Raw genomic sequence first — 27,205 nt, 5'->3', positions numbered from 1 at the left:
CCCCCAGAATCCTATCATTTTTTATTTTTACGGATTTTTTATTTTTATTTATTTTTATTTTTATGAAAAAGGACGCCGCAGCAGCACCGCAAGCAAAGGGAGGTCTTTTCATGTAAAAATAAAAATATTTTTACGTGAAAGGACCTCCCTTTGTTTGCGGCGCCACTGCAGCGTCCTTTCATGATTTTTTATTTTTTTTTGCATGAAAAGACCTCCCTTGCTTCCGGCGCCACCAGCAAAAGGAGCTGAGGAATCCCACGAAGAGGTTCCGGGGGCGGAGCTTTGACATCACCTATACTGTCAGGTTGCTAAGGACGCCAAGGGGCTGCCCCCGGAATCCAGGAAGTGATCACCTCGGCGTCCTTATACGTGATGTCAAAGCTCCGCCCCCGGAATCTCTTCGTGGGATTCCCCAGCTCCTTTTGCTTGTGGTGCCGCAAGCAAAGGGAGGTCCTTTCACATAAAATTTTTTTAAATTATTTTTACATGAAAAGACCCTCCTTTTCTTGCAGCACCGCTGCGGATTCCTTTTTCGTAAAAATAAAAATAAATAAAAATAAAAAATCCGTAAAAATAAAAAATGATGGGATTCCGGGGGCGGAGCTTTGACGTCACGTATATCAGCAGGTTGCTAAGGATGCCAAGGTGATGACTTCCTGGATTCTGGGGGCGGTACTAAAATAATGGAGGGAAGATGGAATCCAGGAAGTGATCGGCTTAGCGTCCTTAGCAACCTGCCGGTATACGTGACATCAAAGCTCCGCCCCCGGAATCTCTTTGTGGGATTTTTGTGCCTCCCTCCCAGCCTCCTGACTGGCCGACAGCTCCCCGGTGTTCGCCTTCCTCCGCCGCCACCGGTGCCCGGCTCCTCCTCCTCTTCTCAGCAGATGAGCAGGAGGCAGTGGCGTTTCACGGTGCTCGGCATGAACGCCCAACCGGAGCATGAATGTTTTTAAAAATTCAGGTTTGGGTCCGGTATGCCAAACACTGCAAAATTCGGTACGGACCTGAATTGTGCAGGTTCGGTTCGCCCAACACTACTTACAAGTCTTTGGTCAGATTCAGATTTGCTTCTCCTCCAACCCGTCTGCAGACGTCTCTTCTGGTGCTCCATCCCCCGGAGTTCCTCGGTCAGCCAAGGAGCCCTACGGGGTCTACTTTGTGCCTGAGCATTGTCCCCACAGGCCAACCCTCTGGGGGGGAGGGGTCAGGATTGGGGCTGGGGAGCCGGCTGCTTCAGGGGTCTCCTTTGCTGGCCTTCCTCTCCCTTTTGGGTGGGGGAGGGCTGGCCCACTGCAGGGGGGGAGGGGACGCCTCCGCTTACCTGGAGGGTGCGGTTGCTGAAGAGCATCAGGAGGGCCAGGACCCTCGCTGGTCTGCCAGGCCTGGTCTGGTGTGGCCCCCTGGCAAAAGAGGCTGGGTCAGCAGAGGGAAGAGGGGGCCCCACAGCCCCCCCTCTCTCGGCTGACCCGTCCTCTGCTGCCCCCTCCCCAGCATCTCACCTCCTGCAGCCGCCTCTGCATGTACTGGGTGAAGAAGTGAAGGACCTCTCGACACCCAAAGGACTCGGCCTTCCCCACCTCACTGTGGTAGCAGATGTGCCTGGGGGGGAGGGAACAAAGGAGGGGCATGGCCAAAGGGGGGGAGGCGGGAACCTGGAAGGGCCCTTGCTGGAGCAGCTGCAGAAAGGAGAGGCCAGGCAGGGTCTCCAAAGCCCCGGGGGACCCCTCCCCTCCCCAGGACCACGACCGGGTCCGCCCTGCCCGCCTGCCCACCCCCACCCACCGTGGGGCTGGGCCCTCTTTGCCCCCAGCCACAGCAGACCTGGCATGGTGGTGCCTGGCTGACGAAAGGGGCACTCACTGGTGCTGGGGGCAGAAGGCCATGTTTATTTATTTATGCTGGGGAGAGGCAGGTATGGCGGAAGCCATGGAGCTAGCCGTTCCAGGGGAAGGAGGAATCGCTGCTTAGTAGCGATCCCTTCTTCAGGCTCCATGAGCTTAACTCAAGGCACTGGTGATGAGTGTAATTCTGGCCCTGGGCTCAAGTTGTTGCTACTCAATGCCAGGTCGGTGGTAAATAAAGCTCTCCTCATCTGGGATCTGATCCTGGATGAGGAAGCCGACCTGGCTTGTGTGACCGAAACCTGGCTGGGCCCGGAGGGAGGAGTTCCTCTCTCTGAAATTTGCCCAGCTGGGTTTTGGGTATGGCACCAACCTCGACCCCAGGAAAGGGGGGGAGGAGTGGCTATTATAGCCAGGGAGAGTCTTGGCCTGCGTAGGCTCATTGCTCCAGAGGTTGCGGGTTGCGAGTCCCTCCTGGTGAAGTTGGACTTAGGGGTTCAGGTGGGCTTGTTACTCACGTACCTGCCTCCCAGCTGCGTGTCAACAGCCCTGCCTGTCCTGCTCAAGGAGGTGGCCGGGCTGGCGGTGGAGTTCCCCGGACTTATCGTCCTGGGGGACTTCAACCTGCCGTCGCTCGGCGGTTCCTCTGGACTGGCACAGGAGTTCATGGCCACCATGACAGCCATGGACCTGACTCAAGTAGTTCAGGGTCCGACTCACAAGGGTGGACACGCACCCGATATGATATTCCTCTCTGAGCAACTGAGTAATGATCTGAGATTAAGGGGCTTAGAAGCATTGCCTTTGTCGTGGTCAGATCATTTCCTACTGCGGCTTAACTTCCTGGCTCCAATCCTTCCCCGCAGGGAGGCGGAACCAATTAGGAGGGTCCACCCCAGATGCCTGATGGATCCAGAAGGTTTCCAGATGGCACTTGGGGTTATTCCAGATACACTTGTCCACAGTTCGGCAGAGTCTCTTGCTGAGGCCTGGAACAAGGCTGCAGGGGAGGCTCTTGACCGGATTGCGCCGTTGCGACCTCTCTGTGGCACTAGACCCCGTAGAGCTCCATGGTTCAACGAGGAGCTCCGGGTGTTGAAGCGCCAGAAGAGACATCTGGAGAAGCGATGGAGGAAGAGTAAGTCCGAATCCGATCGAACACTTGTAAGAGCTCATATTAAGACTTACAAAGTGGCGCTCAAGGAGGCAAGATGCGCGTATCATGCCGCCTTGATTGCATCAGCGGAATCCCGCCCGGCCGCTCTGTTTAGGGTAACCCGCTCCCTTCTTAATCAGAGGGGAGTTGGGGAGCCCTTGCAGAGTAGTGCTGAGGATTTTAACACGTTTTTCGCTGATAAAATCGCCCGATCCGAGCGGACCTCGACTCCAATTGTGAAACAGAGTCGACTGACAATGAGTCAGTCGAGGTGACTGGGGCTAAACGTCTTTGTCCATCTGTCTGGGAGGGGTTTGACTTGGTGACACCTGATGAAGTGGACAAGGCCATTGGAGCTGTGAGTTCCGCCACCTGTTTACTGGATCCGTGTCACTCTTGGCTGGTTTCGGCCAGTCGAGGGGTGACACGGAGCTGGGTCCAGGAGATTGTCAACGCCTCCTTGGGGAGGGGGTCCTTTCTGCCACTTTATAAGGAGGCGGTTGTGCGCCCCCTCCTCAAGAAGCCTTCCCTGGACCCAGCAGTGCTTAATAACTACCGTCCAGTCTCCAACCTTCCCTTTATGGGGAAGGTTGTCGAGAAGGTGGTGGCACTTCAACTCCAGCGGTCCTTGGATGAAGCCGATTATCTAGGTCCTCAGCAGTCTGGATTCAGGCCCGGCTACAGCACGGAAACCGCTTTGGTCGCGTTGATGGATGATCTCTGGCGGGCCCGGGACAGGGGCTTGTCCTCTGTCCTGGTGCTCCTTGACCTCTCAGCGGCTTTCGATACCATCCACCATGGTATCCTTCTGCGCCGGCTGGAGGGGTTGGGAGTGGGAGGCACTGTTCTTCAGTGGTTCTCCTCCTACCTCTCCGGTCGGTCGCAGTCGGTGTTAGTGGGGGGTCAGAGGTCGACCCCGAGGTTTCTCCCTTGTGGGGTGCCTCAGGGGTCGGTCCTCTCCCCCCTGCTATTTAATATCTACATGAAACCGCTGGGTGAGATCATCCAAGGGCATGGGGTGAGGTATCATCAATATGCCGATGATACCCAGTTGTACATCTCCACCCCATGTCCAGTCAACGAAGCAGTGGAAGTGATGTGCCGGTGCCTGGAGGCTGTTGGGGCCTGGATGGGTGTCAACAAACTCAAACTCAACCCAGACAAGACGGAGTGGCTGTGGGTTTTGCCTCCCAAGGACAATTCTATCTGTCCGTCCATTACCCTGGGGGGGGAATTATTGACCCCCTCAGAGAGGGTCCGCAACTTGGGCATCCTCCTCGATCCACAGCTCACATTAGAAAAACACCTTTCAGCTGTGGCGAGGGGGGTGTTTGCCCAGGTTCGCCTGGTGCGCCAGTTGCGGCCCTATTTGGACCGGGAGTCATTGCTCACAGTCACTCATGCCCTCATCACCTCAAGGCTCGACTACTGTAACGCTCTCTACATGGGGCTACCTTTGAAAAGTGTTCGGAAACTTCAGATCGTGCAGAATGCAGCTGCGAGAGCTATCATGGGCTCCTCTAAATATGCCCATATCACTGCAACACTCCGCAGTCTGCATTGGCTGCCGATCAGTTTCCGGTCACAATTCAAAGTGTTGGTTATGACCTATAAAGCCCTTCATGGCACCGGACCAGAATATCTTCGGGACCGCCTCCTGCCGCACGAATCCCAGCGACCGGTTAGGTCCCACAGAGTTGGCCTTCTCCGGGTCCCGTTGACTAAACAATGTCATCTGGCGGGACCCAGGGGAAGAGCCTTCTCTGTGGGGGCCCCGACCCTCTGGAACCAGCTCCCCCCTGAGATTAGGATTGCCCCCACCCTCCCTGCCTTTCGTAAACTCCTTAAGACCCACCTTTGCCGTCAGGCATGGGGGAACTAAAACACCTCCCCCTTGCCCATGTTGTTTTGTTGATTGATTGACTGTATGCCTGTTTTTTATATATACTGTTTTTTATGAGATTATTAATTTAAATTGGAACTGGGTGGGTGGGCATTGGATTTGGTATTGTGTACTGTACTGTTTTTTATTATTGTTGTGAGCCGCCCCGAGTTTGCGGAGAGGGGCGGCATATAAATCCAATAAACCTAACCTAAACCTTATTTATTTATTTATTAATAGAGTTGAAAGGGACCGTTAGGTCATCGAGTCCAACCCCCTGCCTGAGCAGGAAACCCTACAGCACCCCAGCCAAATGACAGTCCAATCTCCTCTTGAAGGTGTCCAGAGTTGGGGAGTTCACCACCTCCCCTGGCAGGCAGTTCCATTGGTTGATCGCTCTGACCGTCAGGAAGTTCTTCCTTATTTCCAGGTTGAATCTCTCCTTGGTCAGCTTCCAACCATTGTTCCTCGTCCGGCCCTCTGGTGCCCTGGGGAATAAAGAGACCCCCTCCTCACCGTGGCAACCCCTCAAGTATCTGTAAACTGCTATCATGTCCCCTCTAGACCTTCTTTTTTCTAGGCTGTCCATGCCCAGTTCTCTCCATCTCTCTTCGTAAGTCTTGGTTTCGAGTCCCCTAATCATTTTGGTTGCTCTTTTTTGCACCTTCTCCAGAGTTTCGATGTCTTTTTTGTAGTGAGGCGACCAAAATTGGATGCAGTACTCCAGGTGGGGTCTGACCAGGGCATAGTGGAGTGGTATTAGTACTTCCCTGGTCTTGGAGCGTATTCCTCTGTTGATGCAGCTTAGGATTGAGTTGGCTTTTTTGGCTGCTGCTGCACATTGCTGACTCATGTTTAGTTGATTGTCCACCAAGACTCCAAGATCTCTTTCGCAGTCACTACTGCTGAGTGGGGTATCTCCCAGGCTGTATGTATGTCTAGGGTTCTTTTTGCCGAGGTGGAGGACTCTGCATTTGTCGGTGTTGAACCTCATTTTGTTGGTATGGGCCCACTGTGATAGTCTGTCTAGGTCTTCTTGTACTCTGAGCATGTCCTCAAGGGTGTTGGCTACCCCCGCCAGCTTGGTGTCATCTGCAAATTTTATTAGTTCCCCTTTTATTCCCTTGTCCAGGTCGTTGATGAAGCTGTTAAAGAGTACAGGACCCAGGACAGAGCCCTGTGGTACTCCACTGTCTACTTTTTTCCATGTGGATTTGGTGCCGTTGAGGACAACTCGTTGGGTGCGGTTGGTCAGCCAACTGTTTATCCACCTACATGTGTAGTAGTCTACTCCATTTTTTTCTAGTTTGTGGATTAGGAGATTGTGGTCGACTTTATCGAAAGCCTTACTGAAGTCCAAGTATATGAGGTCCACTGAGTTGCGTTGGTCAACTGACTTGGTTATGGTGTTGAAAAATGATATGAGATTGGTTTGGCATGATTTGTTTCTGATGAATCCGTGCTGGCTATTGGATATGATCTTGTTTGTTTCTAGGAAGTGGGTAAGTTGTTTTTTGATTATTTTCTCCAGTATTTTTCCAGGTATAGAGGTCAGACTGATTGGTCTGTAGTTACCTGGGTCGGTCTTTTTGCCTTTTTTGTGGATGGGGACTACGTCAGCTCGCTTCCAGTCTTCCGGTAGGTCTCCAGTGATCCAGGATATTTGGTAGATGAGGAGGAGTGGTTCCGCTATGGTGTCTGCCAATTCTTTTAGGACTTTGGGGTGAAGTCCGTCTGGCCCTGGTGATTTGTATTCGTTGAGTTCCCTCAGGTAGTCCCTCACTGTGCTTTTGTCTATGTTGAGTTCAGTTCTGGGGCAGTTTGTTGCAGTTAAATTGCAGATTGGTTGGAGGGAGGTTCCCTTTTGTGTGAAGACTGATGCAAAGTAGGCGTTGAGTAGCTGTGCTTGGTCATTGCTGTCTGTGATTTCTCTACCCTCTTCGTTTTTTAGTGTGACGATTGTTTCTTTGATTTTCTTCTTATTGTTGATGTGTTGGAAGAATCTTTTTTTGTTGTCTTTGACTTCCGCTGCAAGGTGTTGTTCATATTGTGCCTTTGCTGTTTTTATTTTTTGTTTGCAGGAACTGGCTGTTTGCTGATATTCCGCTTTGGTTATGAGTCCTTCTTTCCATTGTTTGTACTTAGCTTTTTTTCCTTTTATGTCATCTGCGAGGGCTTTGTTTAGCCATGCAGGTTTAGTTTTGGTTTTCCCGTTTTTCCTTTTCATGGGGATTGCGTTGTTTTGGGCGTCTATGATGCTGTTTTTTAGGATCGCCCAGGCTTCCTGAGTGGTTTTTCCTTCTAAGAGTTCGTTCCAGGGGCATTGTTCAAGGTTCGCTCTGAGCTTGTTAAAGTCCGCTTTTCTGAAGTCTGGGACTGTGGTGGTGTTGGGTATAGTAGCTAGTGATTGCACTATGTTGAATTTGAGGATGACGTGGTCGCTCTCTCCCAGTTTCCCTTCTTCTTCTGTTCCCTCTATTGTTTCTTCCCTGTTTGTTAGTATTAGGTCTAATATAGCATTCCCTCTGGTTCCTGTTTCAACTTTTTGGCTTAGAAAGTTGTCAGCTAGACTGGAAAGAAATTTGGCAGATTTTCCGCTTGGTGCTGAGTTAGTTTTCCAGTTGATGTCTGGGTAGTTGAAGTCCCCCATTATTGTCGTGCTGTGTTTGTTGCATATGTCTGTTAGTTGGCATGTGAAGAGGTCGTCCATTGTGTCTGTTTGATTGGGTGGTCTGTAGTATACTCCAATTGTGGTGTTGCTCTTTTTTTCTTTTATGTTGACCCATATGATTTCTAGGGGGTTATCATCTTTGGTTGGATGTAGTTCTGTGGCAGTGTAGTGGTCTTTGATGTATAGTGCAACACCTCCTCCTTTCTTGTTTGACCTGTTCTTCTTGAAGAGGTTGTAACCCATTATCTGTGTGTTCCAGGCGTGTGTTTCGTCCCACCAGGTTTCTGTGATTCCAATTAGATCATATTGGCCCTCGTGTATTGATAATTCCAGTTCATCCTGTTTGTTTCCCAAGCTTTGTGCGTTCGTGTACAGGCATTTTAGATGTTTGTGTTTGTTTGCAGGTAGAAATTTTTTATTCTCAGGTTTGTTTGTAGGCTTGTCCCGTTCCCCTTCCTTGTTTTGTCCAGTGTTTTGTCGTATAGTTTGGTCACCCTCCCCTCTCAGAGCTAGTTTAAAGCCCTCCTGATGAGTTGGGCTAGTCGGTTGCCCAGGAGGTTCTTCCCCGCTCTAGTGAGGTGTAGCCCGTCGCTTGCTAGAAGCCCTTCTTGGAGATAGTGCAGGCCATGGTCGAGGAAGCCAAAGTTCTTATGGCGACACCATCCTTTAAGCCAGTGATTTATCTGCGGGATTTTGCGTTCTCTGGCGGGGTGTCGTCCTCTAGTGGGTCCCATCAACCCGTCAGACGGCAGGTAGCCGAAGCCGGACTTCTTGGAGTAGTCCACCCACTTGGTGGCCACGAGGGCAGGGCTGGCACCGCTCAGGCCTCCGGGCAGCTCTTCCACTGCAGAGGGAGGGCCCCCTGCTCAGCCCCAGCCGGATGGAGCAGCACCCCCTGCTCACCCCCCCCGGCCCCTTTCACGCTTCCAGCCCTCCAAGGCCCCACACAGTGAGAAAACACTCTGCCCCCCCCCCCGGCCCAGTGCCCGGCCACCCCTTCTGCGAGGGGCAGGTTTATCTGTGCCATATAAAACGACCTTGGCGGGCAAGCCCCCTTCCTGCCCCTCAGCCCCCAGACAGCAGCCAGGTCTTCGGGTCCTTCTCGGGGGGGCAGGGGCAGAGGAGTCTCTCCCCCTCCCCCAGGACAGCCAGAGGACACCACGCAAGGGAGGGGAGCTGGCACAACGGGGCCGGAGGGGGGGAAGCTCCGAGGGAGGCAGAAGAGGGGACCAAGGCAGACCCTGGGGAGATTGGGGGGCAGGCAGCAGCCTTACGCAGGGGGGTCACCTGCAAGCAGCGGCACAGCCTTCGTTCCACGCTCTCCAGCACTGTGCCGGGGCCCCAGGTGGCATCTGCCAGAGAGGGGGGGAGGGAGGGAGAGGAAACAGCAATGTGTGTGGGGGGTTGCATGCTTCCCCCCCCCACCTTCAGGGAGCCCCTTTGGAGCAAGAGGGGGGAGGGGCAGCCGGACTCCTCCGTGGCTCCTTCCTTCAAGCTCTGGGGGGGGCCCAACATGAGCGCAACTGGTGAGTCCCCCCAAGCTAGGTGCCCACCCTCCAGCTGTGGCTTCTGGGAGGAGGAGGAGGGAGACGCTCTGGAGGGGGGGACACGCGCACCCACGCACCCGACTGGGGCCCTGGCGGGGGGTGTCAAAGGGGGCCCTGCTGTTGGTCCCGGTTGGTAGACGGGAAGACTGGGGAGACCAAAGGGCTTCGGGCACTGTTGTCGTTGGTTCTGGCCCAGCTCCTGCCCCAGGGGGGGAGGGGGAAATCCAACGTGTCCCAGGCCTGTGTTATTGCCGACAGAATCAGTTCAGAGTTTAGTTTCCTCGGACGAAGAAGAAGATGGGAGTGACTCGGCAGAGGAGGGCTTGGCACACAGCCCAGGCAGTCAATCTCCCTTATCTTCCGTTGATTCAGATGATGACGTTTTGGACCCACGCAAGAGCAGAATTATGCGTAGAAGGGACCAAGTAAGGACATATTACAGGAAATAGGGGAGGCCACCTGTGTTTGTGTGGGGCTCCAGTAATTAGGGCTGCTGCTATAAATAGCAGCATGTGGGTTTGGCCGTTGTGGAAGAGTATCTGATCGGAGTTCGTCAGGAATCTTGTGTTGCTGGACATTGTTGCCTTTTCACGCCTTTGAAACCAAAGCAGAGCAACGTGTGTATGTGTGTGTGTGTGTGTGTCTCACCTCATTGGAAGAAGAAGGGGTGTGAAGTTTCTTCACAGCTGCTGGCTAAGTACTTAATGACCACTTAAGGGAAAGTGTACAGACTCCCTGGTTGTTTTGGGAAGAGTGCTCTTTGCAATACAAAAAGTGCTTTGTTTATTTTGACTTTTGTGAGAAAGAACATTGCTTTGAATTTTCAAACGTGTGTGTGTGTGTGTGTGCGTGTGTGTTTGAAATTTGTATCCTTGAATTTTCAGGAGGCTCCTATCAGAGAGCCCGGCAGAACAGGCACAGGGGGGGGGCGGGGGGGGCAGGGACATCGCACCAGCAGACACACCAGCAGGGAAGGGAAGGAGAGCAAAGGAGGGGAGGGGCGTCCAATGGGGGAGAGTCCCCTGAACACTCACCCCAACCATGAGCTCCCCAGCCCCCCCCCCAGTTGTGGCTCTGGAGAAGACCCTGATACAGCCGGGGGAAGGGGGGCTTTCTTACCAAGTGGGGAGGGGCCACAACAGGTCCCACTCCTTGCAGCTGGGGGCAGTGTTCCCTGTAACGTGAGTTGTGCGCTATAGCGCAGGAGATTTCAGACGTCTGCCCAAATTTCCAATTCCAGCGCGGAGGTCTGACCTCTGCGCTGGAATTGGCAATTAGAATAAAGTGACCAGACGTTGATCATTTGTTCCGACTCCAAAATGCAGCCTGACTTTAAAACTGACTGGATTCGATTTCCACCAGGGAGAGGGGGGGGTCTCAGCCGCTTCATTCCCCCCCCCTGACTCCAAAATGCAGCGTGACTTTAAAACTGACTGGATTGGATTTCCACCAGAGAGAGGGGGGGGGTCTCAGCCGCCTCATTCCCCCCCCCGACTCCAAAATGCAGCGTGACTTTAAAACTGACTGGATTGGATTTCCACCAGAGAGAGGGGGGGGGTCTCAGCCGCTTCATTCCCCCCCCTGACTCCAAAATGCAGCCTGACTTTAAAACTGACTGGATTGGATTTCCACCAGAGAGAGGGGGGGTCTCAGCCGCTTCATTCCCCCCCCTGACTCCAAAATGCAGCCTGACTTTAAAACTGACTGGATTGGATTTCCACCAGAGAGAGGGGGGGGTCTCAGCCGCTTCATTCCCCCCCCCTGACTCCAAAATGCAGCCTGACTTTAAAACTGACTGGATTGGATTTCCAACAGAGAGAGAGGGGGGGTCTCAGCCGCTTCATTCCCCCCCCTGACTCCAAAATGCAGCGTGACTTTAAAACTGACTGGATTGGATTTCCACCAGAGAGAGGGGGGGTCTCAGCCGCTTCATTCCCCCCCCTGACTCCAAAATGCAGCCTGACTTTAAAACTGACTGGATTGGATTTCCACCAGAGAGAGGGGGGGGTCTCAGCCGCTTCATTTCCCCCCTGACTCCAAAATGCAGCCTGACTTTAAAACTGACTGGATTGGATTTCCACCAGAGAGAGGGGGGGGTCTCAGCCGCTTCATTCCCCCCCCTGACTCCAAAATGCAGCCTGACTTTAAAACTGACTGGATTGGATTTCCACCAGAGAGAGAGGGGGGGTCTCAGCCGCTTCATTCCCCCCCCCGACTCCAAAATGCAGCGTGACTTTAAAACTGACTGGATTGGATTTCCACCAGAGAGAGGGGGGGGTCTCAGCCGCTTCATTCCCCCCCGACTCCAAAATGCAGCGTGACTTTAAAACTGACTGGATTGGATTTCCACCAGAGAGAGGGGGGGGTCTCAGCCGCTTCATTCCCCCCCCTGACTCCAAAATGCAGCGTGACTTTAAAACTGACTGGATTGGATTTCCACCAGAGAGAGAGGGGGGGGTCTCAGCCGCTTCATTCCCCCCCCCCCCCCGACTCCAAAATGCAGCGTGACTTTAAAACTGACTGGATTGGATTTCCACCAGAGAGAGGGGGGGGTCTCAGCCGCTTCATTCCCCCCCCTGATTCCAAAATGCAGCGTGACTTTAAAACTGACTGGATTGGATTTCCACCAGAGAGAGAGGGGGGGGGTCTCAGCCGCTTCATTCCCCCCCCGACTCCAAAATGCAGCGTGACTTTAAAACTGACTGGATTGGATTTCCACCAGAGAGAGGGGGGGTCTCAGCCGCTTCATTCCCCCCCCCTGACTCCAAAATGCAGCCTGACTTTAAAACTGACTGGATTGGATTTCCACCAGAGAGGGGGGGGTCTCAGCCGCTTCATTCCCCCCCTGACTCCAAAATGCAGCGTGACTTTAAAACTGACTGGATTGGATTTCCACCAGAGAGAGGGGGGGGGTCTCAGCCGCTTCATTCCCCCCCGACTCCAAAATGCAGCGTGACTTTAAAACTGACTGGATTGGATTTCCACCAGAGAGAGGGGGGGTCTTAGCCGCTTCATTCCCCCCCCGACTCCAAAATGCAGCGTGACTTTAAAACTGACTGGATTGGATTTCCACCAGAGAGAGGGGGGGGGTCTCAGCCGCTTCATTCCCCCCCCTAACTCCAAAATGCAGCCTGACTTTAAAACTGACTGGATTGGATTTCCACCAGAGAGAGAGGGGGGGGTCTCAGCCGCTTCATTCCCCCCCCTGACTCCAAAATGCAGCCTGACTTTAAAACTGACTGGATTGGATTTCCACCAGAGAGGGGGGGGTCTCAGCCACTTCATTCCCACCCCTCTACCCCAAAATGTGGTGTGACTTTAAAACTGACTGGATTGGATTTCCACCAGAGAGGGGGGGGGTCTCAGCCGCTTCATTCCCTCCCCTGACTCCAAAATGCAGCCTGACTTTAAAACTGACTGGATTGGATTTCCACCAGAGAGAGGGGGGGTCTCAGCCACTTCATTCCCCCCCCTCTGACTCCAAAATGTGGTGTGACTTTAAAACTGACTGGATTGGATTTCCACCAGAGAGAGAGGGGGGGTCTCAGCCGCTTCATTCCCCCCCCTGACTCCAAAATGCAGCCTGACTTTAAAACTGACTGGATTGGATTTCCACCAGAGAGAGGGGGGGGTCTCAGCCGCTTCATTCCCCCCCCCTGACTCCAAAATGCAGCCTGACTTTAAAACTGACTGGATTGGATTTCCACCAGAGAGAGGGGGGGTCTCAGCCGCTTCATTCCCCCCGACTCCAAAATGCAGCGTGACTTTAAAACTGACTGGATTGGATTTCCACCAGAGAGGGGGGAGGTCTCAGCCACTTCATTCCCCCCCCTCTGACTCCAAAATGTGGTGTGATTTTAAAACTGACTGGATTGGATTTCCACCAGAGAGGGGGGGGTCTCAGCCGCTTCATTCCCCCCCCTGACTCCAAAATGCAGCGTGACTTTAAAACTGACTGGATTGGATTTCCACCAGAGAGAGGGGGGGGGTCTCAGCCGCTTCATTCCCCCCCCTGACTCCAAAATGCAGCGTGACTTTAAAACTGACTGGATTGGATTTCCACCAGAGAGAGGGGGGGGTTCTCAGCCGCTTCATTCCCCCCCGACTCCAAAATGCAGCGTGACTTTAAAACTGACTGGATTGGATTTCCACCAGAGAGAGGGGGGGTCTCAGCCGCTTCATTCCCCCCCCGACTCCAAAATGCAGCGTGACTTTAAAACTGACTGGATTGGATTTCCACCAGAGAGAGAGGGGGGGTCTCACCCGCTTCATTCCACCCCTGACTCCAAAATGCAGCGTGACTTTAAAACTGACTGGATTGGATTTCCACCAGAGAGAGGGGGGGGTCTCAGCCGCTTCATTCCCCCCCCGACTCCAAAATGCAGCGTGACTTTAAAACTGACTGGATTGGATTTCCACCAGAGAGAGAGGGGGGGTCTCAGCCGCTTCATTCCCCCCCTGACTCCAAAATGCAGCGTGACTTTAAAACTGACTGGATTGGATTTCCACCAGAGAGAGGGGGGGGGGTCTCAGCCGCTTCATTCCCCCCCGACTCCAAAATGCAGCGTGACTTTAAAACTGACTGGATTGGATTTCCACCAGAGAGAGGGGGGGGGGTCTTAGCCGCTTCATTCCCCCCCCGACTCCAAAATGCAGCGTGACTTTAAAACTGACTGGATTGGATTTCCACCAGAGAGAGGGGGGGTCTCAGCCGCTTCATTCCCCCCCCTGACTCCAAAATGCAGCCTGACTTTAAAACTGACTGGATTGGATTTCCACCAGAGAGAGAGGGGGGGGGTCTCAGCCGCTTCATTCCCCCCCCTGACTCCAAAATGCAGCGTGACTTTAAAACTGACTGGATTGGATTTCCACCGGAGAGGGGGGGGGTCTCAGCCACTTCATTCCCCCCCCTCTGACCCCAAAATGTGGTGTGACTTTAAAACTGACTGGATTGGATTTCCACCAGAGAGGGGGGGGGGTCTCAGCCGCTTCATTCCCTCCCCTGACTCCAAAATGCAGCCTGACTTTAAAACTGACTGGATTGGATTTCCACCAGAGAGAGGGGGGGGGGGTCTCAGCCACTTCATTCCCCCCCCTCTGACTCCAAAATGCAGCGTGACTTTAAAACTGACTGGATTGGATTTCCACCAGAGAGAGGGGGGGGTCTCAGCCGCTTCATTCCCCCCCCCTGACTCCAAAATGCAGCCTGACTTTAAAACTGACTGGATTGGATTTCCACCAGAGAGAGGGGGGGGTCTCAGCCGCTTCATTCCCCCCCGACTCCAAAATGCAGCGTGACTTTAAAAATGACTGGATTGGATTTCCACCAGAGAGAGGGGGGGGTCTCAGCCACTTCATTCCCCCCCCTCTGACTCCAAAATGTGGTGTGACTTTAAAACTGACTGGATTGGATTTCCACCAGAGAGGGGGGGGTCTCAGCCGCTTCATTCCCCCCCCTGACTCCAAAATGCAGCATGACTTTAAAACTGACTGGATTGGATTTCCACCAGAGAGAGGGGGGGGGTCTCAGCCGCTTCATTCCCCCCCCTGACTCCAAAATGCAGCGTGACTTTAAAACTGACTGGATTGGATTTCCACCAGAGAGAGGGGGGGGTTCTCAGCCGCTTCATTCCCCCCCCCCGACTCCAAAATGCAGCGTGACTTTAAAACTGACTGGATTGGATTTCCACCAGAGAGAGGGGGGGGTCTCAGCCGCTTCATTCCCCCCCCCGACTCCAAAATGCAGCGTGACTTTAAAACTGACTGGATTGGATTTCCACCAGAGAGAGAGGGGGGGTCTCAGCCGCTTCATTCCCCCCCCTGACTCCAAAATGCAGCGTGACTTTAAAACTGACTGGATTGGATTTCCACCAGAGAGAGAGGGGGGGTCTCAGCCGCTTCATTCCCCCCCCCTGACTCCAAAATGCAGCCTGACTTTAAAACTGACTGGATTGGATTTCCACCAGAGAGAGGGGGGGGTATCAGCCGCTTCATTCCCCCCCCCCTGACTCCCAAATGCAGCGTGACTTTAAAACTGACTGGATTGGATTTCCACCAGAGAGAGGGGGGGGGTCTCAGCCGCTTCATTCCCCCCCCTGACTCCCAAATGCAGCGTGACTTTAAAACTGACTGGATTGGATTTCCACCAGAGAGAGAGGGGGGGGTCTCAGCCGCTTCATTCCCCCCCCTGACTCCAAAATGCAGCGTGACTTTAAAACTGACTGGATTGGATTTCCACCAGAGAGAGAGAGGGGGTCTCAGCCGCTTCATTCCCCCCCCCTGACTCCAAAATGCAGCGTGACTTTAAAACTGACTGGATTGGATTTCCACCAGAGAGAGGGGGGGGGGTCTCAGCCGCTTCATTCCCCCCCCTGACTCCAAAATGCAGCGTGACTTTAAAACTGACTGGATTGGATTTCCACCAGAGAGAGAGGGGGGGGGTCTCAGCCGCTTCATTCCCCCCCCTGACTCAAAAATGCAGCCTGACTTTAAAACTGACTGGATTGGATTTCCACCAGAGAGAGGGGGGGGTATCAGCCGCTTCATTCCCCCCCCTGACTCCAAAATGCAGCCTGACTTTAAAACTGACTGGATTGGATTTCCACCAGAGAGAGGGGGGGGTCTCAGCCGCTTCATTCCCCCCCCTGACTCCCAAATGCAGCCTGACTTTAAAACTGACTGGATTGGATTTCCACCAGAGAGAGAGGGGGGGTCTCAGCCGCTTCATTCCCCCCCCCTGACTCCAAAATGCAGCCTGACTTTAAAACTGACTGGATTGGATTTCCACCAGAGAGAGGGGGGGGGTATCAGCCGCTTCATTCCCCCCCCTGACTCCAAAATGCAGCCTGACTTTAAAACTGACTGGATTGGATTTCCACCAGAGAGGGGGGGGGTATCAGCCGCTTCATTCCCCCCCCCTGACTCCCAAATGCAGCGTGACTTTTAAAACTGACTGGATTGGATTTCCACCAGAGAGAGAGGGGGGGTCTCAGCCGCTTCATTCCCCCCCCCTGACTCCAAAATGCAGCCTGACTTTAAAACTGACTGGATTGGATTTCCACCAGAGAGAGGGGGGGTGTATCAGCCGCTTCATTCCCCCCCCTGACTCCAAAATGTGGTGTGACTTTAAAACTGACTGGATTGGATTTCCACCAGAGAGAGGGGGGGGGGTATCAGCCGCTTCATTCCCCCCCCCTGACTCCAAAATGCAGCCTGACTTTAAAACTGACTGGATTGGATTTCCACCAGAGAGAGGGGGGGGGTATCAGCCGCTTCATTCCCCCCCTGACTCCTTAATGTGGTGTGACTTTAAAACTGACTGGATTGGATTTCCACCAGAGAGAGGGGGGGGGTCTCAGCCGCTTCATTCCCCCCCCTGACTCCAAAATGCAGCCTGACTTTAAAACTGACTGGATTGGATTTCCACCAGAGAGAGGGGGGGTCTCAGCCGCTTCATTCCCCCCCCCCTGACTCCAAAATGCAGCCTGACTTTAAAACTGACTGGATTGGATTTCCACCAGAGAGAGAGGGGGGGTATCAGCCGCTTCATTCCCCCCCCTGACTCCCAAATGCAGCGTGACTTTAAAACTGACTGGATTGGATTTCCACCAGAGAGAGGGGGGGGTCTCAGCCGCTTCATTCCCCCCCCTGACTCCAAAATGCAGCCTGACTTTAAAACTGACTGGATTAGATTTCCACCAGAGAGAGGGGGGGGTATCAGCCGCTTCATTCCCCCCCCTGACTCCAAAATGCAGCCTGACTTTAAAACTGACTGGATTGGATTTCCACCAGAGAGAGAGGGGGGGTCTCAGCCGCTTCATTCCCCCCCCTGACTCCAAAATGCAGCCTGACTTTAAAACTGACTGGATTGGATTTCCACCAGAGAGAGAGGGGGGGTATCAGCCGCTTCATTCCCCCCCCTGACTCCAAAATGCAGCCTGACTTTAAAACTGACTGGATTGGATTTCCACCAGAGAGAGAGGGGGGGTATCAGCCGCTTCATTCCCCCCCCTGACTCCAAAATGCAGCCTGACTTTAAAACTGACTGGATTGGATTTCCACCAGAGAGAGGGGGGGGTATCAGCCGCTTCATTCCCCCCCCTGACTCCAAAATGCAGCCTGACTTTAAAACTGACTGGATTGGATTTCCACCAGAGAGAGAGGGGGGGTATCAGCCGCTTCATTCCCCCCCCCTGACTCCCAAATGCAGCGTGACTTTAAAACTGACTGGATTGGATTTCCACCAGAGAGAGGGGGGGGTCTCAGCCGCTTCATTCCCCCCCCTGACTCCCAAATGCAGCCTGACTTTAAAACTGACTGGATTGGATTTTCACCAGAGAGAGAGGGGGGGTATCAGCCGCTTCATTCCCCCCCCTGACTCCAAAATGCAGCCTGACTTTAAAACTGACTGGATTGGATTTTCACCAGAGAGAGAGGGTGGGGTCTCAGCCGCTTCATTCCCCCCCCTGACTCCAAAATGCAGCCTGACTTTAAAACTGACTGGATTGGATTTCCACCAGAGAGAGAGGGGGGGTATCAGCCGCTTCATTCCCCCCCTGACTCCAAAATGCAGCCTGACTTTAAAACTGACTGGATTGGATTTCCACCAGAGAGAGAGGGGGGGTATCAGCCGCTTCATTCCCCCCCCTGACTCCAAAATGCAGCCTGACTTTAAAACTGACTGGATTGGACTTTCACCAGAGAGAGAGGGGGGGTATCAGCCGCTTCATTCCCCCCCCTGACTCCAAAATGCAGCCTGACTTTAAAACTGACTGGATTGGATTTCCACCAGAGAGAGAGGGGGGGTCTCAGCCGCTTCATTCCCCCCCCTGACTCCAAAATGCAGCCTGACTTTAAAACTGACTGGATTGGATTTCCACCAGAGAGAGAGGGGGGGTATCAGCCGCTTCATTCCCCCCCCTGACTCCAAAATGCAGCCTGACTTTAAAACTGACTGGATTGGATTTCCACCAGAGAGGGGGGGGGTATCAGCCGCTTCATTCCCCCCCCTGACTCCAAAATGCAGCCTGACTTTAAAACTGACTGGATTGGATTTCCACCAGAGAGGGGGGGGTCTCAGCCGCTTCATTCCCCCCCCTGACTCCAAAATGCAGCCTGACTTTAAAACTGACTGGATTGGATTTCCACCAGAGAGAGGGGGGGTCTCAGCCGCTTCATTCCCCCCCCCTGACTCCAAAATGCAGCCTGACTTTAAAACTGACTGGATTGGATTTCCACCAGAGAGAGAGGGGGGGTATCAGCCGCTTCATTCCCCCCCTGACTCCAAAATGTGGTGTGACTTTAAAACTGACTGGATTGGATTTCCACCAGAGAGAGGGGGGGGTCTCAGCCGCTTCATTCCCCCCCCTGACTCCAAAATGCAGCCTGACTTTAAAACTGACTGGATTGGATTTCCACCAGAGAGAGGGGGGGTCTCAGCCGCTTCATTCCCCCCCCCTGACTCCAAAATGCAGCCTGACTTTAAAACTGACTGGATTGGATTTCCACCAGAGAGAGAGGGGGGGTATCAGCCGCTTCATTCCCCCCCCTGACTCCCAAATGCAGCGTGACTTTAAAACTGACTGGATTGGATTTCCACCAGAGAGAGGGGGGGGTCTCAGCCGCTTCATTCCCCCCCCTGACTCCAAAATGCAGCCTGACTTTAAAACTGACTGGATTGGATTTCCACCAGAGAGAGGGGGGGGTATCAGCCGCTTCATTCCCCCCCCCTGACTCCAAAATGCAGCGTGACTTTAAAACTGACTGGATTGGATTTCCACCAGAGAGAGGGGGGGGTCTCAGCCGCTTCATTCCCCCCCCCGACTCCAAAATGCAGCGTGACTTTAAAACTGACTGGATTGGATTTCCACCAGAGAGAGGGGGGGTCTCAGCCGCTTCATTCCCCCCCCCGACTCCAAAATGCAGCCTGACTTTAAAACTGACTGGATTGGATTTCCACCAGAGAGGGGGGGGTCTCAGCCGCTTCATTCCCCCCCCTGACTCCAAAATGCAGCCTGACTTTAAAACTGACTGGATTGGATTTCCACCAGAGAGAGGGGGGGTCTCAGCCGCTTCATTCCCCCCCCCTGACTCCAAAATGCAGCCTGACTTTAAAACTGACTGGATTGGATTTCCACCAGAGAGAGAGGGGGGGTATCAGCCGCTTCATTCCCCCCCTGACTCCAAAATGTGGTGTGACTTTAAAACTGACTGGATTGGATTTCCACCAGAGAGAGGGGGGGGTCTCAGCCGCTTCATTCCCCCCCCTGACTCCAAAATGCAGCCTGACTTTAAAACTGACTGGATTGGATTTCCACCAGAGAGAGGGGGGGTCTCAGCCGCTTCATTCCCCCCCCCTGACTCCAAAATGCAGCCTGACTTTAAAACTGACTGGATTGGATTTCCACCAGAGAGAGAGGGGGGGTATCAGCCGCTTCATTCCCCCCCCTGACTCCCAAATGCAGCGTGACTTTAAAACTGACTGGATTGGATTTCCACCAGAGAGAGGGGGGGGTCTCAGCCGCTTCATTCCCCCCCCTGACTCCAAAATGCAGCCTGACTTTAAAACTGACTGGATTGGATTTCCACCAGAGAGAGGGGGGGGTATCAGCCGCTTCATTCCCCCCCCTGACTCCAAAATGCAGCGTGACTTTAAAACTGACTGGATTGGATTTCCACCAGAGAGAGGGGGGGTCTCAGCCGCTTCATTCCCCCCCCCGACTCCAAAATGCAGCGTGACTTTAAAACTGACTGGATTGGATTTCCACCAGAGAGAGAGGGGGGGTCTCAGCCGCTTCATTCCCCCCCCTGACTCCAAAATGCAGCGTGACTTTAAAACTGACTGGATTGGATTTCCACCAGAGAGAGAGGGGGGGTATCAGCCGCTTCATTCCCCCCCCTGACTCCAAAATGCAGCCTGACGTTAAAACTGACTGGATTGGATTTCCACCAGAGAGAGAGGGGGGGTCTCAGCCGCTTCATTCCCCCCCCTGACTCCAAAATGCAGCCTGACGTTAAAACTGACTGGATTGGATTTCCACCAGAGAGGGGGGGGTATCAGCCGCTTCATTCCCCCCCCTGACTCCAAAATGCAGCCTGACTTTAAAACTGACTGGATTGGATTTCCACCAGAGAGGGGGGGTCTCAGCCGCTTCATTCCCCCCCCTGACTCCAAAATGCAGCCTGACTTTAAAACTGACTGGATTGGATTTCCACCAGAGAGAGGGGGGGGTATCAGCCGCTTCATTCCCCCCCTGACTCCAAAATGTGGTGTGACTTTAAAACTGACTGGATTGGATTTCCACCAGAGAGAGGGGGGGTCTCAGCCGCTTCATTCCCCCCCCTGACTCCAAAATGCAGCCTGACTTTAAAACTGACTGGATTGGATTTCCACCAGAGAGAGGGGGGGTCTCAGCCGCTTCATTCCCCCCCCCTGACTCCAAAATGCAGCCTGACTTTAAAACTGACTGGATTGGATTTCCACCAGAGAGAGGGGGGGTATCAGCCGCTTCATTCCCCCCCCTGACTCCAAAATGCAGCCTGACTTTAAAACTGACTGGATTGGATTTCCACCAGAGAGAGAGGGGGGGTCTCAGCCACTTCATTCCCCCCCCTGACTCCAAAATGCAGCCTGACTTTAAAACTGACTGGATTGGATTTCCACCAGAGAGAGAGGGGGGTATCAGCCGCTTCATTCCCCCCCCTGACTCCAAAATGCAGCCTGACTTTAAAACTGACTGGATTGGATTTCCACCAGAGAGAGAGGGGGGGTATCAGCCGCTTCATTCCCCCCCCTGACTCCAAAATGCAGCCTGACTTTAAAACTGACTGGATTGGATTTCCACCAGAGAGAGGGGGGGGTATCAGCCGCTTCATTCCCCCCCCTGACTCCAAAATGCAGCCTGACTTTAAAACTGACTGGATTGGATTTCCACCAGAGAGAGAGGGGGGGTATCAGCCGCTTCATTCCCCCCCCCTGACTCCCAAATGCAGCGTGACTTTAAAACTGACTGGATTGGATTTCCACCAGAGAGAGGGGGGGGTCTCAGCCGCTTCATTCCCCCCCCTGACTCCCAAATGCAGCCTGACTTTAAAACTGACTGGATTGGATTTTCACCAGAGAGAGGGGGGGGGTATCAGCCGCTTCATTCCCCCCCCTGACTCCAAAATGCAGCCTGACTTTAAAACTGACTGGATTGGATTTTCAACAGAGAGAGAGGGGGGGGTCTCAGCCGCTTCATTCCCCCCCCTGACTCCAAAATGCAGCCTGACTTTAAAACTGACTGCATTGGATTTCCACCAGAGAGAGAGGGGGGGTATCAGCCGCTTCATTCCCCCCCCTGACTCCAAAATGCAGCCTGACTTTAAAACTGACTGGATTGGATTTCCACCAGAGAGAGAGGGGGGGTATCAGCCGCTTCATTCCCCCCCCTGACTCCAAAATGCAGCCTGACTTTAAAACTGACTGGATTGGACTTTCACCAGAGAGAGAGGGGGGGGTATCAGCCGCTTCATTCCCCCCCCTGACTCCAAAATGCAGCCTGACTTTAAAACTGACTGGATTGGATTTCCACCAGAGAGAGAGGGGGGGTATCAGCCGCTTCATTCCCCCCCCTGACTCCAAAATGCAGCCTGACTTTAAAACTGACTGGATTGGATTTCCACCAGAGAGAGAGGGGGGGTATCAGTCGCTTCATTCCCCCCCCTGACTCCAAAATGCAGCCTGACTTTAAAACTGACTGGATTGGATTTCCACCAGAGAGGGGGGGGGTATCAGCCGCTTCATTCCCCCCCCTGACTCCAAAATGCAGCCTGACTTTAAAACTGACTGGATTGGATTTCCACCAGAGAGAGGGGGGGGTATCAGCCACTTCATTCCCCCCCCCTCTGACTCCAAAATGTGGTGTGACTTTAAAACTGACTGGATTGGATTTCCACCAGAGAGAGAGGGGGGGTCTCAGCCGCTTCATTCCCCCCCCTGACTCCAAAATGCAGCGTGACTTTAAAACTGACTGGATTGGATTTCCACCAGAGAGAGAGGGGGGGTCTCAGCCGCTTCATTCCCCCCCCTGACTCCAAAATGCAGCCTGACTTTAAAACTGACTGGATTGGATTTCCACCAGAGAGGGGGGGGTATCAGCCACTTAATTCCCCCCCCCTCTGACTCCAAAATGTGGTGTGACTTTAAAACTGACTGGATTGGATTTCCACCAGAGAGGGGGTGGTCTCAGCCGCTTCATTCCCCCCCCTGACTCCAAAATGCAGCGTGACTTAAAACTGACTGGATTGGATTTCCACCAGAGAGAGAGGGGGGGTCTCAGCCGCTTCATTCCCCCCCCTGACTCCAAAATGCAGCCTGACTTTAAAACTGACTGGATTGGATTTCCACCAGAGAGAGAGGGGGGGTCTCAGCCGCTTCATTCCCCCCCCCTGACTCCAAAATGCAGCGTGACTTTAAAACTGACTGGATTGGATTTCCACCAGAGAGAGAGGGGGGGGTCTCAGCCGCTTCATTCCCCCCCTGACTCCAAAATGCAGCCTGACTTTAAAACTGACTGGATTGGATTTCCACCAGAGAGGGGGGGGTATCAGCCACTTAATTCCCCCCCCCCCTCTGACTCCAAAATGTGGTGTGACTTTAAAACTGACTGGATTGGATTTCCACCAGAGAGTGGGGGGGGTCTCAGCCGCTTCATTCCCCCCCGACTCCAAAATGCAGCCTGACTTTAAAACTGACTGGATTGGATTTCCACCAGAGAGAGAGGGGGGGTCTCAGCCGCTTCATTCCCCCCCGACTCCAAAATGCAGCGTGACTTTAAAACTGACTGGATTGGATTTCCACCAGAGAGAGAGGGGGGGTCTCAGCCGCTTCATTCCCCCCCCAACTCCAAAATGCAGCGTGACTTTAAAACTGACTGGATTGGATTTCCACCAGAGAGAGAGGGGGGGGTATCAGCCGCTTCATTCCCCCCCCCCGACTCCAAAATGTGGTGTGACTTTAAAACTGACTGGATTGGATTTCCACCAGAGAGAGAGGGGGGGTATCAGCCACTTCATTCCCCCCCTCTGACTCCAAAATGTGGTGTGACTTTAAAACTGACTGGATTGGATTTCCACCAGAGAGAGAGGGGGGGTCTCAGCCGCTTCATTCCCCCCCCGTGACTCCAAAATGCAGCGTGACTTTAAAACTGACTGGATTGGATTTCCACCAGAGAGAGGGGGGGTATCAGCCGCTTCATTCCCCCCCCCCTGACTCCAAAATGTGGTGTGACTTTAAAACTGACTGGATTGGATTTCCACCAGAGAGAGAGGGGGGGTCTCAGCCGCTTCATTCCCCCCCCTGACTCCAAAATGCAGCGTGACTTTAAAACTGACTGGATTGGATTTCCACCAGAGAGAGGGGGGGGTCTCAGCCGCTTCATTCCCCCCCCCTGACTCCAAAATGCAGCGTGACTTTAAAACTGACTGGATTGGATTTCCACCAAGAGAGAGAGGGGGGGTATCAGCCGCTTCATTCCCCCCCCCTGACTCCAAAATGCAGCCTGACTTTAAAACTGACTGGATTGGATTTCCACCAGAGAGAGAGTGGGGGTCTCAGCCGCTTCATTCCCCCCCCTGACTCCAAAATGCAGCGTGACTTTAAAACTGACTGGATTGGATTTCCACCAGAGAGAGAGGGGGGGTCTCAGCCGCTTCATTCCCCCCCCTGACTCCAAAATGCAGCGTGACTTTAAAACTGACTGGATTGGATTTCCACCAGAGAGAGAGGGGGGGTATCAGCCGCTTGATTCCCCCCCCCTGACTCCAAAATGCAGCGTGACTTTAAAACTGACTGGATTGGATTTCCACCAGAGAGAGAGGGGGGGTCTCAGCCGCTTCATTCCCCCCCCTGACTCCAAAATGCAGCGTGACTTTAAAACTGACTGGATTGGATTTCCACCAGAGAGAGAGGGGGGGTATCAGCCACTTCATTCCCCCCCCCTCTGACTCCAAAATGTGGTGTGACTTTAAAACTGACTGGATTGGATTTCCACCAGAGAGAGGGGGGGGGTATCAGCCGCTTCATTCCCCCCCCTCTGACTCCAAAATGCAGCGTGACTTTAAAACTGACTGGATTGGATTTCCACCAGAGAGAGAGGGGGGGTCTCAGCCGCTTCATTCCCCCCCCCCTGACTCCAAAATGCAGCCTGACTTTAAAACTGACTGGATTGGATTTCCACCAGAGAGAGAGGGGGGGTCTCAGCCGCTTCATTCCCCCCCTGACTCCAAAATGCAGCGTGACTTTAAAACTGACTGGATTGGATTTCCACCAGAGAGAGAGGGGGGGTCTCAGCCTCTTCATTCCCTCCCCTGACTCCAAAATGCAGCGTGACTTTAAAACTGACTGGATTGGATTTCCACCAGAGAGAGGGGGGGGGGTCTCAGCCGCTTCATTCCCCCCCCTGACTCCAAAATGCAGCCTGACTTTAAAACTGACTGGATTGGATTTCCACCAGAGAGAGGGGGGGGGCTCAGCCGCTTCATTCCCCCCCCCTGACTCCAAAATGCAGCGTGACTTTAAAACTGACTGGATTGGATTTCCACCAGAGAGAGAGGGGGGGTCTCAGCCGCTTCATTCCCCCCCCTGACTCCAAAATGCAGCGTGACTTTAAAACTGACTGGATTGGATTTCCACCAGAGAGAGGGGGGGTCTCAGCCGCTTCATTCCCCCCCCCGACTCCAAAATGCAGCGTGACTTTAAAACTGACTGGATTGGATTTCACCAGAGAGAGGGGGGGTCTCAGCCGCTTCATTCCCCCCCCTGACTCCAAAATGCAGCGTGACTTTAAAACTGACTGGATTGGATTTCCACCAGAGAGAGGGGGGGTCTCAGCCGCTTCATTCCCCCCCCTGACTCCAAAATGCAGCGTGACTTTAAAACTGACTGGATTGGATTTCCACCAGAGAGAGGGGGGGGTCTCAGCCGCTTCATTCCCCCCCCGACTCCAAAATGCAGCGTGACTTTAAAACTGACTGGATTGGATTTCCACCAGAGAGAGGGGGGGTCTCAGCCGCTTCATTCCCCCCCCTGACTCCAAAATGCAGCGTGACTTTAAAACTGACTGGATTGGATTGCCACCAGAGAGAGGGGGGGGTATCAGCCGCTTCATTCCCCCCCCTGACTCCAAAATGTGGTGTGACTTTAAAACTGACTGGATTGGATTTCCACCAGAGAGAGAGGGGGGGTATCAGCCGCTTCATTCCCCCCCCGACTCCAAAATGCAGCGTGACTTTAAAACTGACTGGATTGGATTTCCACCAGAGAGAGTGAGGGGGGGTCTCAGCCACTTCATTCCCCCCCCTCTGACTCCAAAATGTGGTGTGACTTTAAAACTGACTGGATTGGATTTCCACCAGAGAGTGGGGGGGTCTCAGCCGCTTCATTCCCCCCCGACTCCAAAATGCAGCCTGACTTTAAAACTGACTGGATTGGATTTCCACCAGAGAGAGAGGGGGGGTCTCAGCCGCTTCATTCCCCCCCGACTCCAAAATGCAGCGTGACTTTAAAACTGACTGGATTGGATTTCCACCAGAGAGAGAGGGGGGGTCTCAGCCGCTTCATTCCCCCCCCGACTCCAAAATGCAGCGTGACTTTAAAACTGACTGGATTGGATTTCCACCAGAGAGAGAGGGGGGGTATCAGCCGCTTCATTCCCCCCCCCGACTCCAAAATGTGGTGTGACTTTAAAACTGACTGGATTGGATTTCCACCAGAGAGAGAGGGGGGGTATCAGCCACTTCATTCCCCCCCCTCTGACTCCAAAATGTGGTGTGACTTTAAAACTGACTGGATTGGATTTCCACCAGAGAGAGAGGGGGGGTCTCAGCCGCTTCATTCCCCCCCGTGACTCCAAAATGCAGCGTGACTTTAAAACTGACTGGATTGGATTTCCACCAGAGAGAGGGGGGGGTATCAGCCGCTTCATTCCCCCCCCCCCTGACTCCAAAATGTGGTGTGACTTTAAAACTGACTGGATTGGATTTCCACCAGAGAGAGAGGGGGGGTCTCAGCCGCTTCATTCCCCCCCCTGACTCCAAAATGCAGCGTGACTTTAAAACTGACTGGATTGGATTTCCACCAGAGAGAGGGGGGGTCTCAGCCGCTTCATTCCCCCCCTGACTCCAAATGCAGCGTGACTTTAAAACTGACTGGATTGGATTTCCACCAGAGAGAGAGGGGGGGTATCAGCCGCTTCATTCCCCCCCCCCTGACTCCAAAATGCAGCCTGACTTTAAAACTGACTGGATTGGATTTCCACCAGAGAGAGAGGGGGGTCTCAGCCGCTTCATTCCCCCCCCTGACTCCAAAATGCAGCGTGACTTTAAAACTGACTGGATTGGATTTCCACCAGAGAGAGAGGGGGGGTCTCAGCCGCTTCATTCCCCCCCCTGACTCCCAAAATGCAGCGTGACTTTTAAAACTGACTGGATTGGATTTCCACCAGAGAGAGAGGGGGGGTATCAGCCGCTTCATTCCCCCCCCTGACTCCAAAATGCAGCGTGACTTTAAAACTGACTGGATTGGATTCCACCAGAGAGAGAGGGGGGGGTCTCAGCCCGCTTCATTCCCCCCCTGACTCCAAAATGCAGCGTGACTTTAAAAACTGACTGGATTGGATTTCCACCAGAGAGAGAGGGGGGGTATCAGCCACTTCATTCCCCCCCTCTGACTCCAAAATGTGGTGTGACTTAAAACTGACTGGATTGGATTTCCACCAGAGAGAGAGGGGGGGTATCAGCCCGCTTCATTCCCCCCCCTCTGACTCCAAAATGCAGCGTGACTTTAAAACTGACTGGATTGGATTTCCACCAGAGAGAGAGGGGGGGTCTCAGCCGCTTCATTCCCCCCCCCTGACTCCAAAATGCAGCCTGACTTTAAAACTGACTGGATTGGATTTCACCAGAGAGAGAGGGGGGGTCTCAGCCGCTTCATTCCCCCCCCTGACTCCAAAATGCAGCGTGACTTTAAAACTGACTGGATTGGATTTCCACCAGAGAGAGAGGGGGGGTCTCAGCCTCTTCATTCCCCCCCCTGACTCCAAAATGCAGCGTGACTTTAAAACTGAC

At 53.5% G+C, this 27,205-nt stretch overlaps 1 protein-coding gene across 1 annotated transcript in view; it reads right to left on the bottom strand.

The window, feature by feature from the left end:
• Positions 1-27,205, bottom strand: part of LOC139158140 (inactive serine/threonine-protein kinase PLK5-like) — a 66,380-nt gene that overhangs the window by 2,854 nt on the left and 36,321 nt on the right. The window contains exons 10-15 of the mRNA XM_070735558.1: positions 10,220-10,258; positions 8,828-9,050; positions 8,292-8,397; positions 1,864-1,887; positions 1,502-1,602; positions 1,325-1,404 (exon numbers count right to left, since the gene is read on the bottom strand). Of these exons, the coding sequence (XP_070591659.1) occupies positions 1,325-1,404; positions 1,502-1,602; positions 1,864-1,887; positions 8,292-8,397; positions 8,828-9,050; positions 10,220-10,258 (573 nt within the window). The remainder of the gene's footprint in view (positions 1-1,324; positions 1,405-1,501; positions 1,603-1,863; positions 1,888-8,291; positions 8,398-8,827; positions 9,051-10,219; positions 10,259-27,205) is intronic.

Source organism: Erythrolamprus reginae, chromosome 1 (genome assembly GCF_031021105.1).
Source record: "Erythrolamprus reginae isolate rEryReg1 chromosome 1, rEryReg1.hap1, whole genome shotgun sequence".
Lineage (NCBI taxonomy): Eukaryota > Metazoa > Chordata > Lepidosauria > Squamata > Dipsadidae > Erythrolamprus > Erythrolamprus reginae.
The sequence above is the reverse complement of the archived record's forward strand: the minus strand, read 5'-3'. Positions and strand labels throughout refer to the sequence as shown.